The following is a 16804-nucleotide window of genomic DNA, read 5'->3' on the forward strand; positions in this document are numbered from 1 at the left end:
AAGTGCCTCATTACTATAGTTATAAAGATTTTCAAAGAAATTATTTAGAACAGTCTGAAGGCACATTTTCTATACCATTAAAATGTTAACATTCTTTAAGAGGAGAGTAGAGGGAGGGAAATTAAAGGAATATTTATATTCTCCAAAGAATAAACTCCAGATTTATACTTTTGTTATCATGAATTGAAATCTGTTTGTGTTATGTTTACAAAGAGACAGTTATGATATTTTATTTAATTTAAATGAAAATAATGTGCTTTCAAGAGCTGATTTTTTTTATAAATTTGTATCAGTACCAGAATTTTATTCTCTGCTTATTCATTTTAACAAATATTTGAGATATTTCTATTGCAATATTTCAGTGCAAGCAACCATTACAGTGAGCCACAATTTTTCTTTTATTTTTAGAACATAGAAGATATCATGGTTGAAAGACAATTAAAAATAATCTTTTAATGTTGTTTCTATTGTTTTTTTAACACTGGGAACTTAATTTCCCTTTAGCTTTATTCATAACCGGTGTTTGCTTTTTCCACTAGTCTCAGGATGTCTTATGTTGCTTTCAGAACTTGAACTTTCAGTCTTTTGATGAAAGTTTAAAACATTTGAATGTGTTTTATTTTCCTGTAACAAGCTCTGTTTTAGAAAAGAGCAAGAAACTCAGTTTGAAAGGAAAGTTGCATATACACATAGAGCATATGAACACTACATAAGACAAGCATTAGAAGAATCTGTTGAGTTAAACAATATACGCATATACTCTAAAAGTTGCTTTATCATATACAGGTAGAAAAGTCATCACTTCTGAGCCATTTCTTCTAAGACCCAGAATTAAATCAAAATTTTCTCTGTATTGGAACTCCCATGACGTAGTTTCTACCTGGTAGTTTCTACCTTAGTCAGGTAGAAGTGGAACATTTATGACAATTGTTAGAGATTACTTCATTGTTGTTAAATTGCTAAGTCGTATCCGACTCTTTGCCACCCTGTGGACAGCAGTACCACAGGCTTTCCTGTCCTTTACCATCTCCCGGAGTTTGCTCAGATTCATGTCCCTTCAGTCAGTGAAGATATCTAACCATTTCATCCCCTGCAGCCCTCTTCTCCTCTTGCCTTCAATCTTTCTCAACATCAGGGTCTCCAGTGAGTCAGTTCTTCACATCAGGTGGCCAAAGCATCTGAGCTTCAGCTACAACATCAGTCCTTCCAATGAATACTCAGGGTTGATTTCCTTTAGGACTGACTGGTTTGATTTCTTTACAGTGCAAGGTACTCTCAAGAGTCAAGGGACTCTCCGGCACCACAATTTGAAATCATCAATTCTTTGGTGCTCAGCCTTTCTTATGGTCTGAGTCTTATATCCATACATGACTACTGGAAAAATCACAGGTTTCACTGTATGGACCTTTGTCAGCAAGGTGATATCTTTACTTTTTAGGTTTGTTATAGCTTTCCTTTTCCAATGAGTCAACTCTTCGCATGAGGTGGCCAAAGTACTGAACTGAACTGACTGATAGCTTTCCTTCCAGGGAACAGGTGTCTTTTAATTTCATGGCTGCACTCACCATCCACAATCATTTTGGAGTCCAAGGAAATAAAATCTGTTACAGCTTCTACTTATTCCCCATCCATTTGTCATGAAGTGATGGAACTAGATGCTGTGATCTTAGTTTTTTGAATGTTGAATTTTAAGGCAGCTTTTTCACTCTCCTCTTTCCCCCTCATCATTAAGCTCTTTAGTTCTCTTCACTCTTTGCCATTAGACTGGTATCATCTGCATACTGGAGTTTGTGGCTGTTTCTCCTGGCAGTCTTGATTATAGCTTTTGATTCATTCAGCCTGGCATTTTACGTGATGTACCCTAAATATAAGTTAAATAAACAGGGTGACACTACAACCTTTTCTTATTCCTTTCCCAATTTTGAATCAGTCTGTTATTCCATTAAAGTTCCAACTTTTGCTTCTTGACCTGCATACAGATTTCTCAGGTGGCAAGTAAGGTTAGCAGGCAGGTTAGTTCTCATATTCTTATCTTTTTAAGAATTTTCCAGTTTGTTGTGATCCACACAGTCAGTGGCTTTAGCATAGTCAATGAAGCTGAAGTAGATGTTTTTCTGGAATTTGCTTCCTTTGTCTATTGCCCAACAAATGTTGGCAATTTGATCTCCAGTTCCTCTGCCTTTTCTAAATCCAGTTTGTACATATGGAAGTTCTCAGTTCACATAGTGCTGAAGCCTAGCTTGAAGGATTTTGAGAATAACCTTACTAGCATACGAAATGAGTGCAGTTGTACCCAGCCTATAAAGTAATTTTGCAGCTGTCATACTTACTTTAGGGAGAAATCAGGAAAGAAGTAATTTATTAATATAGCCAAGACGAAGGCGATGGCAGAAAGGTAGAGTCTTTCAGGTATGCATAAAGAAGCACAAAAAATGGGAAATGACTTAAAAAAAAAGAAATAATAGCAATCATATCTCTCCCTCTCCTCCTTTTTTCCTTCCTACTTCCTCCCTCCTCTTCTACCCTGTCTCTATGGATAGATAGATAGATATACATATGGCACTAAATTGGATTAGATATTTTGTATCACTCAGTCATTTTTTGTTAACAAGAATTTCAATATAATTTGTAGCATTTATGTAGCATGTTGCCATTGCTGCTGCTGCTGCTGCTGCTAAGTCCCTTCAGTCGTGTCTGACTCTGTGCGACCCCATAGACGGCAGCCCATGAGGCTCCCCGGTCCCTGGGATTCTCCAGGCAAGAACACTGGAGTGGGTTAGTTGAACACTTTTTCACACAATAGCTCAGTGACTACTCATAGCAACTCTTTGAATCATACATAGTAGTATCATTAATTCTAAGAGGCACAAATAAATTTGGAACTGTCAATCCAATGATTCAGTGACATTTCAATAGGTATTAGACAGGAAACTCAAATCAAAATCCCTTAACAAGCTCTTAGAGGCTTCTTCCAAAGCATTTTAATAACCTATTGAGAATCATCTTATTTTGTAGACCTGTGATTTTAATTAGAAATAAACCAATCAGAGCAGCATATTTTACTAGAAGAATGAACTAGAAATAAAAGAGGAAAAGGAAAGAAGTAAAGTTTGTAAAGTTTGATTTAAGGAAAGCAATATTGTATTTGCTTAAATCTTGGAAATTAAAAGACAAATATTTGAAGACAGGTGTCCTCTAGAAGTAGATTAATGTATTTTGCACATAGCCTATTTGCATTGAATTTAGACAGTGGGTGGAGAATGCCATAGTATAGATATCACATGTTTCTCAACATGAAGAAGGACTTGCTTCTTCATATGTAATTGGGTGGGTGGCTCAAGAACAGAGTGAATTTGTAGTCACAGTCTCCTCATATGAAACTTAGTGATTTTTAGCAGGGATAATCTCAGAGTTATTATCTATTGTGTGATTTGAATGGTTCTTCCCAGACTTGAGATTGCATATTTTTAAAAGAATGCCAGACATATAACTGCAATATTTATCTTAAAGACTTAGTTTTATAATAGCTTCAGGAAGAAAAATTAGATTTATATTTATAACTCAAATATTTCCCCAGAATTTATATAATACCTTAAGGATAACATATATAATATTTTTTAAAACAAAAGTTAAGATTTTAGCTCTGTTCTAAGAATATTAGAGATACCAAGGGAACATTTCATGCAAAGATGGGCTCTATAAAGGACAGAAATGGTAGGGACCTAACAGAAGCAGAAGATATTAAGAAGAGGTGGCGAGAATACACAGAAGAACTGTACAAAAAACATCTTCACATGCCAGATAATCATGATGGTGTGATCACTCACCTAGAGCCAGACATCCTGAAAGTCAGGTGGGCCTTAGGAAGCATTACTACAAACAAAGCTAGTGGAGGTGATGGAATTCCAGTTGAGCTATTCCAAATCCTAAAAGATGATGCTATAGAAGTGCTGAACTCAATATGCCAGCAAATTTGAAAAACTCAGCAGTGGCCACAGGACTGGAAAAGGTCAGTTTCCATTCCAATCCCAAAGAAAGGCAATGCCAAAGAATGCTCCAACTACCGCACAATTGCATTCATCTCACACACTAGTAAAGTAATGCTCAAAATTCTCCAAGCCAAGCCTCAGCAATACATGAACCATGAACTTCCAGATGTTCAAGCTGGTTTTAGAAAAGGCAGAAGAGCCAGAGGTCAAATTGCCAACATCCGCTGGATCATGGAAAAACCAAGAGAGTTCCAGAAAAACATCTATTTCTGCTTTATTGACTATGCCAAATATTTGACTGTGTGGATCACAATAAACTGTGGAAAATTCTGAAAGAGATGGGAATACCAGACCACCTGACCTGCCTCTTGAGAAATCTGTATGCAGGTCAGGAAGCAGCAGTTAGAACTGGACATGGAACAACAGACTGGTTCCAAATAGGAAAAGGAGTATGTCAAGGCTGTATATTGTCCCCCTGCTTATTTAACTTATATGCAGAGTACATCATGAGAAACGCTGGGCTGGGAGAAGCACAAGCTGGAATCAAGATTGCTGGGAGAAATATCAATAACCTCAGCTATGCAGATGACACCACCCTAATGGCAGAAAGTGAAGAGGAACTAAAGAGCCTCTTGATGAAAGTGAAAGAGGAGAGTGAAAAAGTTGGCTTAAAGCTCAACATTCAGAAAACTAAGGTCATGGCATCTGGTCCCATCACTTCATGGCAAATAGATGTTGAAACAGTGGAAACAGTGACAGACTTTATTTTGGGGGGCTCCAAAATCATTGCAGATGTTGACTGCAGCCATGAAATTAAAATACTCTTGCTCCTTGAAAGGAAAGTTATAACCAGCATAGACAGAATATTAAAAAGCAGAGGCCTTACTTTGTCAACAAAGCTCCATCTACTCAAAGCTATGGTTTTTCCAGTAATCATGTTTCAGTATGAATGTTGGACTCCAAAGAAAGCTGAGAGCTGATGAATTGATGCTTTTGAGCTGTGGTGTTGGAGAAGACTCTTGAGAGTCCCTTGGACACCAAGAAGATCCAACCAGTCCATTCTAAAGGAGATCAGTCCTGGGTGTTCATTGGAAGGAGTGATGTTAAAGGTGAAACTCCAATACTTTGGCCACCTGATGTGAGTAGCTGCCTCATTTGAAAAGACCCTGATGTCTGGAAAGATTGAGGTCAGGAGAAGTGGATGACAGAGGATGAGATGGTTGGATGGCATCATTGACTCAATAGTCATGGGTTTGGGTGGACTCCAGGAGTTGGTGATGGACAGGGAGGCCTGGCGTGCTGCGGTTCATGGGGTCACAAAGAGTCTGACACGACTGAGCTGAACTGAACAGACTTCGTGCATGTGGGCCACCTTACAGCCCCTCCACTTTTGCTGCTAGTGGTGACTCAGATTCCTTTGTTGAGATGGTCAATTTAAAGATTAGTTTGATCTATTCACCCATGATACTCTGGCTTCATGGAACAGCTTGCAATTCATAGTATTTTTGTGCTTCTCCATCTTACCACATGAAATAATTTTATTATCTGATCCAAACCCATTCTTTATAGGTCCCCAGACCTTGCTTTCTAGTAGTTTTAGCAGTCTTATTTCTTGTTCAAGCTGAGATTCTTTCATTTAATGCAGACACTCATGCTTTTCAACTGATAGTGATTCTATTCCACATGCATTTTCAATCAGTTAGTTTTCTGCCTACTCTAGCAATTTACCTTTCCTGAAATAATTGATCTCTAGTTCCATTCTTATGTCTTTTTCCCTTTCCTACCCTAGTCCTTTTTTCCCTAGAAGCTCTATTCAATATTCTAACCAAGTGGCTGGTTGTTCCCAAACTAGACTCCTTACCCTGGTTTACAATGCCAATAATCTGGCTTTTGCTCACCTCTCTGATCTCAGTCCAGAACATTCTTCTCCCAGTCTACTGTACACAGTTTCATTGGTCATTGTGATAATTCTTGATCAGCCCAAGGCGGTTCCAGATTGAGGCCTTTGGAGTGCTCTTTACTCCTGATTTTTTATGACTAGCAACTTCTAATTTTGCTTCCATATGTAGATCTGTAAAAATCTAAACATAGTAGAATTTATTATTCTATTTAAACTTTCTGTGGATTACTCATATCTATATGATATTAAAATTATTAATATATTTGCAGGTTTTCTGTCTCCCACACAAGAATGGGTTATTCATTAAAGTAGGTATATGATCTCTCTTTTTCACTAAAATCTCCAGCGCCTAGAAAAGGACTTGACATATAATTGCAACTCAAAACATATTTGTTGAATGAATGAACAAGTAAACGCATGCTCCATCGTTCCAGATCTTCTTGTTAATTTGGCAAAATCTCTTAACTTTGTTATAACTGAAGCTTGAAGGATACATAATAGCTTCATAATCTTTTCCTAATTTCCTTCCATAGACCATAGATATTTTAGAGAAAATATACTTGTACATGTTTATGTGGCCTGACCTGGTGGCTCAGCAGTAAAGAATTTGCCCCCAGGGCAAGAGACATGGATTTAACCCCTGGGTCAGAAAGATCCCTTGGAGAAGGAAATGGCAACCCACTCTAGTGTTCTTGCCTGGGAAATCCCATGGACAGAGGAGCCTGGTGGGTTACAGTCCATAGGATCACAAAGAATCAGACATGATTGAGCAATTGAGCACGCACATATTCATGTAAAAATAATTTAAGAAATAGTCACATTGTCAACCTGGGTACAAGGAGAATGATATTTTGGAAGTTGAAAGATTGGAAAAGATGTCACTGGAAGTGATTTTTTAGATATTTTAATTTTTGTCACAGCTGTATTTGGCCTTAAAACTTGTTACTTCTTTTGATACCTTTTCATTCACACAAACTGTCAAAATAGCATTCAGATTACCTTTTGGCTAGATATTTTAGTGTACATACATTATAATGAGTTTAAATAAAAATTTGTTTTAGGGTGGTACCTTAAAGATATATGTTAAACTTTGTCATTGTGGATGGATTGTTTGACAAATTTCTTAATATCATTTTTGCTTTTTATAAGAGCTATATCATTTGTCATGAGTTGGAGGAGAATGTGTTTTTCACTCTTAATTTTCAAATACTTTAGACACCAAGAGATTGTAGCACTACTGTATAAGCTTCTAGTATTAGAAAGATGATTATAAAATTCTCTTTATCAGATTTCTTAGTTTCTCTCCTGACTGTTGAATATAGCATTATTATCATGTTTTTAATATGCATGTTATAATATGTTAAAATAGTTGTGTAATGCAAAATTGTTTTCCTTGTAAAGTCTTTTTCTTTCTCTTAGCAGGAACATTATCATTATAACTCCTATTTATTACACTAGTTGCAATTAGTATAGAAAATTATATCTGTACCAATTCACACACACACAAAAAGAACTCCTGTACTTAAACCGTTGTTTTTCATAGCATAAAATGTATGACTGTTCTGTGAATATTAAAAAATAGTCATGTGTGTGTAATTTTATTTTTTCATTATTGTCTTGGTCTTCCATATTTATCCATTTATGTAATATGTACCATTTGTGAGTAAAATCACTGTGTATATATATATGGCAAAAAATGTATGTATATATTTTTTATCCTAATGTCTATCACAAACCTTAATACAGCATCTTTCCAAAAATGTTAAATAACCTGAAACATAAAAATAAATATAAAATAATCCATGTAACAATTCAACAAACAAAATTAATAAAAATACTTTCTGAAAGTTTCTTCACCCATTATTATATCAAGCTTTTTGTGTGTAAATATATAATTTAATAACCAATATTTTCATTGACACAGACATGAGTGCCCATAAATTAGAACAGAAGGCAGTGAATCTATAACAAATATAATCTATATTTTTTTCAGGCAGCTTCTTCTGCTTTTGATAATTTTAGTTAATTTTCTAATCGTTTTTAGGAGTTAGGATGAGGTTTTTGGCTTACTTAAGATGGTGATTAACTAGGACAGAGTTACACAGTCCATATCACACTAGCAACCAGGAGATGTGAGCTCCTTAGCTCCAAGGTTGCCTGTGGGGCCTGGGGTGGTGGAGTCCACGGCCTAGGGCCCGCAGCAGAGAGCAGCCTTGGGAATAGCCCCAGCAGGGCTCCTCTGAGGCCGGCCTGAGCTAAGCGGAGTCTGATGGTGCGCCCTGCGGTCCCCGCAGGTGGCAAGCACAGTGAGCGACATCCAGCCCTTGCTTCTCCACTGCGACATGCTGAGCGCGGCCCAGGAGGCGCTCTACCTCCCAGACATCTCCTTCAGCAGCCAGCTGCGGAGCGCGCCACTGCTCATCGCGGACCCGGGCCCCGTGGAGCTACCAGAGGAGTTCGTGGTCCAGGTGCCCATGGAGCTCAGATCTCAGCCCAAGGTGCGGCCAGCGGTGGGGAGAGAGGGCTGGGGGTGGCTGGGTAGGGGCCCCTGGGAAGCTCGTTCCCAGGCAGTGCCCCAAACGTGTCTTCTCATAGACCTCTGCATTCACTCATTGTGGCCGATGTTTGCACCAAGTGAGATACCGACATGTTGTTGAACAATGCATGCTTGTTCTACGTTAGAACCTCATCGCTATTTGAAAATGTTTGACTTTAAATTTCCGATTCGGTTTGAAATATTTTCACTGGAAGTTTAAAATTACTCTTAGTGACCATGTCAATGGTTGTAAATTTGAATGGTTGTAAAAGACGCATTTTAACATTTCCGATCATCTGTTTGAAAAAATATTCCCATCAATGGAAACTGGAAAGATTTTTGAGGAGATTATGGTGAAAACATCTTGGTTAGGAATTGTGTGTAGTCATTTAAAGAATCCATCCTAATAGGAAAGTGATGGTTGCAGAAGCAACCAAATTTTTTAATGGAAATGTTGGAAAGTGCTTTATTTTTATTATTGTCTCTTCAGTTGGCAAGTACAGTGTGAGACACCCAGCCTTTCAAGTTCCAACGAGAAAAATTATACAATATTTTTAGAAAATCCAGTTTTATTCTTTTCCTCAGTACTTCATATATGTGTATATATATATTATCTTTACATAATATTTAGGCAATAGAGTTTTTTTTCTTTTCGCTCGTCAAACTTTATGAAGACACTCTTATCTCTCTAATTTCCCTCAGGGAACATAATATGTATAATGAATATAAAATAATATATACAAATATTATATAGTACTTATGTGCATATCATACACTATTTATATTAATACTTTATTTATAATTTTCTATGTGTCTGCAACATGAAAAAGGTTGAGAAACATTTGGCAGGTGGAACCATGAGTATCAAGCTTTATCCCAAAATACACTCACATCTCCTACACCATGATTTAATAATACAGGAAATACTGTCTAAGGAACCTGAAATGTCGCTATATTAACTGAGCTTATCTTCTGAGCACCATTACAGAACTCTCTGGTAAAATACATTGGAACACTGTATTTTAGTTCAGCGACTAAGGGTTATTCATCACCTCTTTATCAATTTGAGATTTAAGAGACCTGTGATATTTAAACCTGATTCTTCAATTACTTCAGGCACATAGAGTAAGTGTGTGGTGATGCTGGCACTCACAGTGGCTCTTTCCACTCAATCACATATTTTAATCAGTGGCCTAGAGTCTTTCAATTCAGATTAGCACTACTTCCCTGATAGTGATGATTGGGGGTCAGTGGTGGGAGCTTTGTGCATATATTTCTACAGAAGCACATAGAATTGACTCCAGTGTTTTTGGAAAAATCAGGGAAAAGGTATAATAAATATTCTTTAAGAATTCATTTTTTTTCTTTTCTGTTTTGTATTATCATTTTAAATCTGAAATTCTCTAAATTGGGTACAGTTATATTTTTCACAAAATGTGCTTTAGCAATCAGAAAGTTTTCATCATGACATTGGCTTTTGATTTATATTATGAAACAGTAACACTAAATTAATGTGTTTTTTTTTAATTTGCTCAAATACATATGTGTTCATCACAATTTCTAGTGCTAGTAAAGAAGAAATCTAGAAATGAATTTTACTTTTTGAAATGTTATAAATGTTTAAATCAGCAACTGTAACATAAACACAGAAACACACACCAACACCTGCTGGCAATTCAAAATAGCAGTCAATTAGCATAAGTTTTTTCCTATAGTACTTTTACTAATATGTTGGCTGAATTTATATGTTCACCAGCTTTTATAGCTTAATAAGATTTTTCTGTATTACTAGCTTTTACATTTTGCCATGTGTGTGTCAGGTTACATTGTAGTAAGGAGATTAAGTCACATTTTTCTATCTATTTACAAATAGGGAAATTGAATTATATTCTATTTTGGGCAAAGACAAAAATGAGAGTATCAGGAAACCTTTACTTGATCTTATAAATGAACACTGAGATAAATATCATGTGATTTAAAAGGAGCCTAGGTTATTATTTTAATCTGCTATGATGAGGTAATACTTTCTGAAAGTCACTTTTGTGCAAAAGTAATTTTATCAGTCAGAGAGCAACTAAAGGTCATCTTTGAAAGCTCTCTATAGAAAGAATAAAGAAGATGAAGTAAATATTACAGGGGCATAATCTTTATTGATATGGAAAATAGTACATACAGCTAGAACACATGAACTGGTATTAAATATGAAATTAAAATAAGAGATATTACATTAGTTTGAGCTCTTCAAACTGAAAAGACATGAAAGAATTCAAACTGGAAAATGTCAACGAACTCCAGCTTCCTCCCTTCTTCTACCTGCCTTTCTAAAAGGAAAACAATAGTCTGTTATAGAAACAAGATATTTTAAGATACAGAAAACTCAGAAAAATATAAATAGTAAAGCTTGATATTAATGCAGTCTTTGATTGGAATACAAAATTGTTATTACTTTAAAAAAGTTAATCTCTGTTTGTTCTATAGATAGCCAAAGGAGCAAATAGAAACCCAACAAACACAGCCTTCATAACATAACAAAAACCCTTTTATTTGTTTGAAATTAAACTTTGCCCTTTTTTCCCCTTTATATTCATTTGATTCCAGATAGCTAATAGCATTTCTTGAGCGTTAACGAGTGTTTGGATTCACAGGAATTAGGACTTCACAGTAGAGCAGCAAAGCATAAAGAATTAAAAAACATTGTTCTCAGAAGACATTTTTCTCTTTAGCATATTAAGGCAGAAGGATGTCTGAGGGCAGATTGCGTGGTTAATGACTAGATATCAAGAGTTTTCCTTGAAGCTGAAGGAATGTTAATGTGTTTTTTATCAGCATTTTCCTTGCTTTAATTGTGATTTTCATGCAGAAGCATAAAAAGTTCATTGAAATGATCTACAAATAAGCCTCCTGCAAGCCACACGTATAGTGTGCAGGGTTAATACAAGTGTTCTCTCGGAGTACAGCTGAAGCATTTCAATCCTGAGAGGTTATAAAAACTCTAGTAGCCTGTGATTATTTTTAAGCTTACCTTTTGCGGGAGTCAAAATGCTTTTCAATGTGGTTTGTGTAGTCTCTCAGTCTCTTGAGGAATTACATCCACTTCTGCCATCATTATTTTTTTTTCCATTTTCTCCCATTCTTTCTTCCATCTTTTTATGTTTATAGATGGTAATTCTTTCATGCTAATTAAACTATATTTGATTTTTTTCTTTTTTTAAATATAAATTTATTTATTTTAATTGGAGGTTAATTACTTTATAATATTGTATTGGTTTTGCCATACATCAACATGAATTCACCACAGATTTTTTTTTTTATTGCTTTAAACACAAGTTAGTCTTTAAATTAGTCTGCTGCTGCTGCTGCTGCTAAGTCACTTCAGTCATATCCGACTCTGTGCAACCCCATAGACGGCAGCCCACCAGGCTCTGCCATCCCTGGGATTCTCCAGGCAACAACACTGGAGTGGGCTGCCATTTCCTTCTCCAATTAAATTAGTCTGAATACTGGTAATTCCTTCATTCATTCTTGCCTTCACTATGTTTTCCTCTTTCGATTGTTCATAGATGCATGCTGGGCCTTGCTCTAAAGTGGCAGGAAGGCAGAGATGGAGAACTAACAAACTTTAATGGTATTGGGAGATAAAAATAATACATTGTGACAAAAGTTTGCTAGAGGATATCTCTTCCTTGCACCCAAAGAGTCAAGAGATTTGTTTGTAAAGTAGTGATTAACGTATGCTTTTGTATATGTGTGTGTGTGTATTTGATGGTAGGTGCTTCCTGTAGGAGCAGTGTTTTAGGAATTCATAATTCTGACTTCCCTGGTGGTCCAGTGGTTAAGAATCTGCCTTGCAATGAAGGGAACACTGGTTTGATCCCGGGTTAGGGAAGATCCCACACGCCGCGAAGCAACTAAGCATACATGCCATGACAATTGAACCCATAGGCCAGAACCCTTGAACTGCAGGAAGAGAAGCCACCGCGGTGAGAAGCCCTCACAATGCAACTAGAGAGTAGCCAAAGAGCTTGCTTGCTGCAAGTAGAGAAAGTGAAAGTGAAGTCGCTCAGTCGTGTCTGACTCTTTGCGACCCCATGGACTGTAGCCTATCAGGCTCCTCCATCCATGGGATTCTCCAGGCAAGAATACTGGAGTGGGTTGCCATTTCTTCAGGAGATCTTCCCAACCCAGGGACTGAACCTGGGTCTCCCACGTTGTAGGCAGATGCTTTACCATCTAAGCCACCAGGGAAGTCAAGTAGAGAAAGTCCAAGAGCAAAATTAAGATGGAGCACAGCCAGTAAATAAATAAATAAATAATTAATTAAAAAAAACATAATTCTTATGGAAATCTAAGGACTATTAAGCACTGGACCTTGGTTATCAGTAAATGATACCAGGGAATTTTTTTTTCCCCCCAATGGACCTAGTTCCTCTTTGATTCTTCTCTAGCTTTCTGACAGCTTTCTTTGCTCATTTACATTGTAAATGACTGCCTGCCTGAATTATATACCACTGCCCTTAGCAATAGCACTGACCACCAACTGGCACTTGTTGTCTTACCTTTTAGTTTGAATTTCCAAAAAGAACATTTGATCCTCAATGGTTAGGCCTGATTAAACCCCTGATTTAATTATTCATGTCACTGGCCATCTTAGGATGTAGGGCCACATAGAAGCAGTTTTGTAGTAAAGAGGAAATACTGAGATCCTATTACAAAAGTGTGTATAAAGTCCTATGGTACACATAAGGAGAGTATCAACTCAGTTTTGGAAGACTGGAAAAGATGCTCCTGAAGAAACATAACGTTTAACCTGGGATCTGACAGCCAAATAGTAGTTAACCCAGTATAGAGGTAGAAGAAGAAAGAAACTATTAATTTTTAAAGAAATGGTATCAGACCACCTTACCTATCTCCTAAGAAACCTACATGTAGATTATGAAGCAACAGCTAGACCCAGACGTGGAATAACTGACTGGTTCAAAATTGGGAAAGGAGTACAACAAGGCTATATATTGCCATCCTGCTTATTTAATTTATATGCAGAGTACATCATGTGAAATGCCAGGCTAGATGAATCACAAGCTGGAATCAAATTTGTGGGGAGAAGTATCAACCTTAGATACTCAAATGATACCACTCTCATGGTAGAATGTGAAGAGGAACTAAAAAGTCTCTCAATGAGGATAAAAGAGGAGGCTTGAAACTCAGCATTCAGAAAACTAATGGCATCTGGTCTCATCACTTTATGGCAAACAGAAGAAGAAAGAGGGTAAGCAGTGACAGATTTTCTTTTTCGGGGGCTCCAGATGACTGAGCAACTTGATTCTCACTTTTCACTTTCATGCATTGGAGAAGGAAATGGCAACCCACTCCAGCGTTCTTACCTGGAGGATCCCAGGGATGGCGGAGCCTGGTGGGCTGCCGTCCATGGGGTCGCACCGAGTCGGACACAACTGAAGCGACTTAGCAGCAGTAGCAGCAGAATCACTGAAGATGGTGACTCTAGTCAGTCATGATATTAAAAGACACTTGCTTCTTGGAAGGAAAGCTATGACAAAGCTAGACAGTGTATTACACGGTAGACATTGCTGACAATGACTGTATAGTTCAAGCTATGGTTTTTCCAGTAATCATGTATGGTTGTGAGAGTTGGAACATAAAGAAGGCTGAATGTTGAAGAATTGATGCTTTTGAATTGCGGTGCTGAAGACTCTTGAGAGTCCCTTGGACTTCAGGGCGATTCATCAGTCAATCCTAAAGGAAATCCGTCCTGAATATTTATTGGAAGGACTCATGCTGTAACTGAAATGTCAGTACTTTGGCTACCTGATGTGAAGAGCCAACTCACTGCAAAAGACCCTGATGCTGGGCAAGGTTGAAGGCAAAGGAAGAAGGGGGCAGCATAAGATGGGATAGGTAGATAGTATTACTGACTCAATAGAAATAAATTTGAGTAAATTTTGGGAGTTAGTGGATGACAGAGGAGCCTGGTGTTCTGCATCTATGGGGTTACAAAAGTTTGATATGACTCAGCAACTGAACAACAGTAACTAATATAGATAGGAAACAATAGTACACAGGCCTAGTTCAGAAAGGATAATTTCTATTTGTTTGCCCAGAAATAATCTACAGAAGGTAAATATGGCATGATATAATGTCATGAGGAGTTTGGAATTTCTCTGATGGCAGTAAGGGTAATATTAAGTTAATTTTAGAGGAATTGAGGGAAGAATGAAGTGCCACCTGTATTTGACAAATAAACTAGAGGCTTCAAGGCTTGAAATGGGAGATTATTCTATTAATTCAGATAAGAAATGATGTGGCACTGACTCTGTGAACCAATGACTTTGGTGATAATGAGGATCTATTGACAGGAGATATAGGATTCATTGGATAAGTGAGTAAGACAGAGGGAAAACCCAAAGAAGACTACCAGGTTTCTATCTTCCATGATCATAGGAATGATCCTATCACTTACTGAGATAAGAAAGACAAGAGGAAACAGAGAATGTTGATAAGGAATGATGGTGGTGTTACCAAAACATTTACAAATGACTTCTTCAATACATTCCTTTGAATAGAAACCCAGATTTCTGGCTCAGAATTTAAGAATGCTCAACTTAAAAATAATATGTTAGTCTAAAAAAATATATATTAATGCTATTAATTGAGCATGATATTCTCATTAAAAAGAAGAAAAATATTATTATTCTTCATTAGGTATTCTATTTTGCCTTAGGTATAATAAGATTCTTCAACAAATGAGTGTCTGGTAGGCATTCAGGCATTCCTTCTGTCTAATGCTTCCCAGTAATTCCTAGCAGGGCTGTAATGGAGCCAAGATGAGATTTGATTTTGACCTCTCCTGTGTTGCCATGAAACAGCTGGAAGAATTCTTCCTATATATATTCTTTTGGAATGTATACTTTTCAGTACTACGGCAAAGAGGCAAATTGAATGAAGTTAAAACAGTTGATCTGCAGGCCTAAATATATTTGGCATTCATTCAGTTCTTAGTACAATGTTCCATGTCAAAATTCAGATAGGAAATAGGAGACTAGTCTTCTCATATTTGAGCTCATTAACAATGTAACAGAGAACATCGTTTAGTGAAATAATAACAAAAAATAATCTTCATGCGCATGTGAGGATACCTCAGAAATGAATCTTTATTTATACTTTTGCCTAATTAAAATGATTAATAAAACAGAATGTCTCTTGATGACATTGTAAAATGATGTTTTATCTTAAGGAAATGTTTAATCAATTATTACTCCACTATTAAAAAGAATACATTTGAATCAGTTCTAATGAGGTGGATGAAACTGGAGTCTATTATACAGAGTGAAGTAAGTCAGAAAGAAAAACACCAATACAGTATATTAACGCATATATATGGAATTTAGAAAGATGGTAACAATGACCCTATATGTGAGACAGCAAAAGAGACACAGATGTGAAGAACAGACTTTTGGACTCTGTGGGAGAATGCGAGGGTGGGATGATTGGAGAGAATAGCATTGAAACATATATATTATCATATGTGAAATAGATCACTAGTCTGGGTTCTATGCATGAGACCGGGTGCTCAGGGCTGGTGCACTGGGATGACCCTGAGGAATGGGACGGGGAGTGAGGTGGGAGGGGGGTTCAGGATGTGGAGTGGGGTGGGAGGGGGTTCAGGATGGGGAACACATGTAAACACATGGCTGATTCATGTCAATATATGGCAAAAACCACTACAGTATTATAAAGTAATTAGCATCCAATTAAAATAAATTAATTAAAAAAACAATTGATTAAAAGTCCCCCTAAAATAAACACTTTCAAGTCATAGGTCCAAGACCACAGCTGCAGAACTCACCTAGTTGTACATAAATGTGAAGTTGCTCAGTCATGTCCGACTCTTTGCGACCCCATAGACTATAGCCTACCGGGCTCCTCTATCCATGGGATTTTCCAGGCAATAGTACAGGAGTGGATTGCCATTTCCTTCTCCAAGTTGTACATATGAAGGCATTAAAATAAACTGATGGAGGCAGGGGGAAGTTAGCAAAAGCTCATTTACTCTGATAGTTGTAAGATAGTGATTTGGAAATGGAGCCAGTTGTACCATGATCTCATCAACATCATAGGGGAGGTCATGGACACTGAAATAAGGGAAGAACAGGAAGAGGTAACATGGGATGCTTTAAAACTTACAAGCCAAAGTACATGCATCCAGTAAATAAGATTAGTTAATGTATGCTCAGTCATTCAGTTGTGTTGAACTCTTTGTAACCCTGTGGACCATGAGATTCTCCAGGCAAGAATCCTGGAGTGGGTTGCCATTCCCTACTCCAGGCGATCTTCCAGACTCAGGGATCAAACCAGCATCTCCTG

The 16804-nt window shown here is 37.1% G+C and overlaps 1 protein-coding gene across 9 annotated transcripts in view; it reads left to right on the forward strand.

Annotated features, from left to right (window-relative positions):
• The window catches only part of ADGRL3 (adhesion G protein-coupled receptor L3), a 945437-nt gene that overhangs the window by 376436 nt on the left and 552197 nt on the right, over positions 1 to 16804 (forward strand). For 6 of the 9 annotated variants that reach the window (XM_013964661.2, XM_013964654.2, XM_013964662.2 and 3 more), the window contains exon 4: positions 8184 to 8387. The exons of the other annotated variants lie outside the window; for them this stretch is intronic. In XM_013964661.2, coding sequence (XP_013820115.1) covers positions 8184 to 8387 — 204 coding nt within the window. The remainder of the gene's footprint in view (positions 1 to 8183; positions 8388 to 16804) is intronic. 9 annotated transcript variants of the gene reach the window in all.

The sequence above is a fragment of the Capra hircus genome, chromosome 6 (genome assembly GCF_001704415.2).
Source record: "Capra hircus breed San Clemente chromosome 6, ASM170441v1, whole genome shotgun sequence".
NCBI classification, from domain to species: Eukaryota; Metazoa; Chordata; class Mammalia; order Artiodactyla; family Bovidae; genus Capra; species Capra hircus.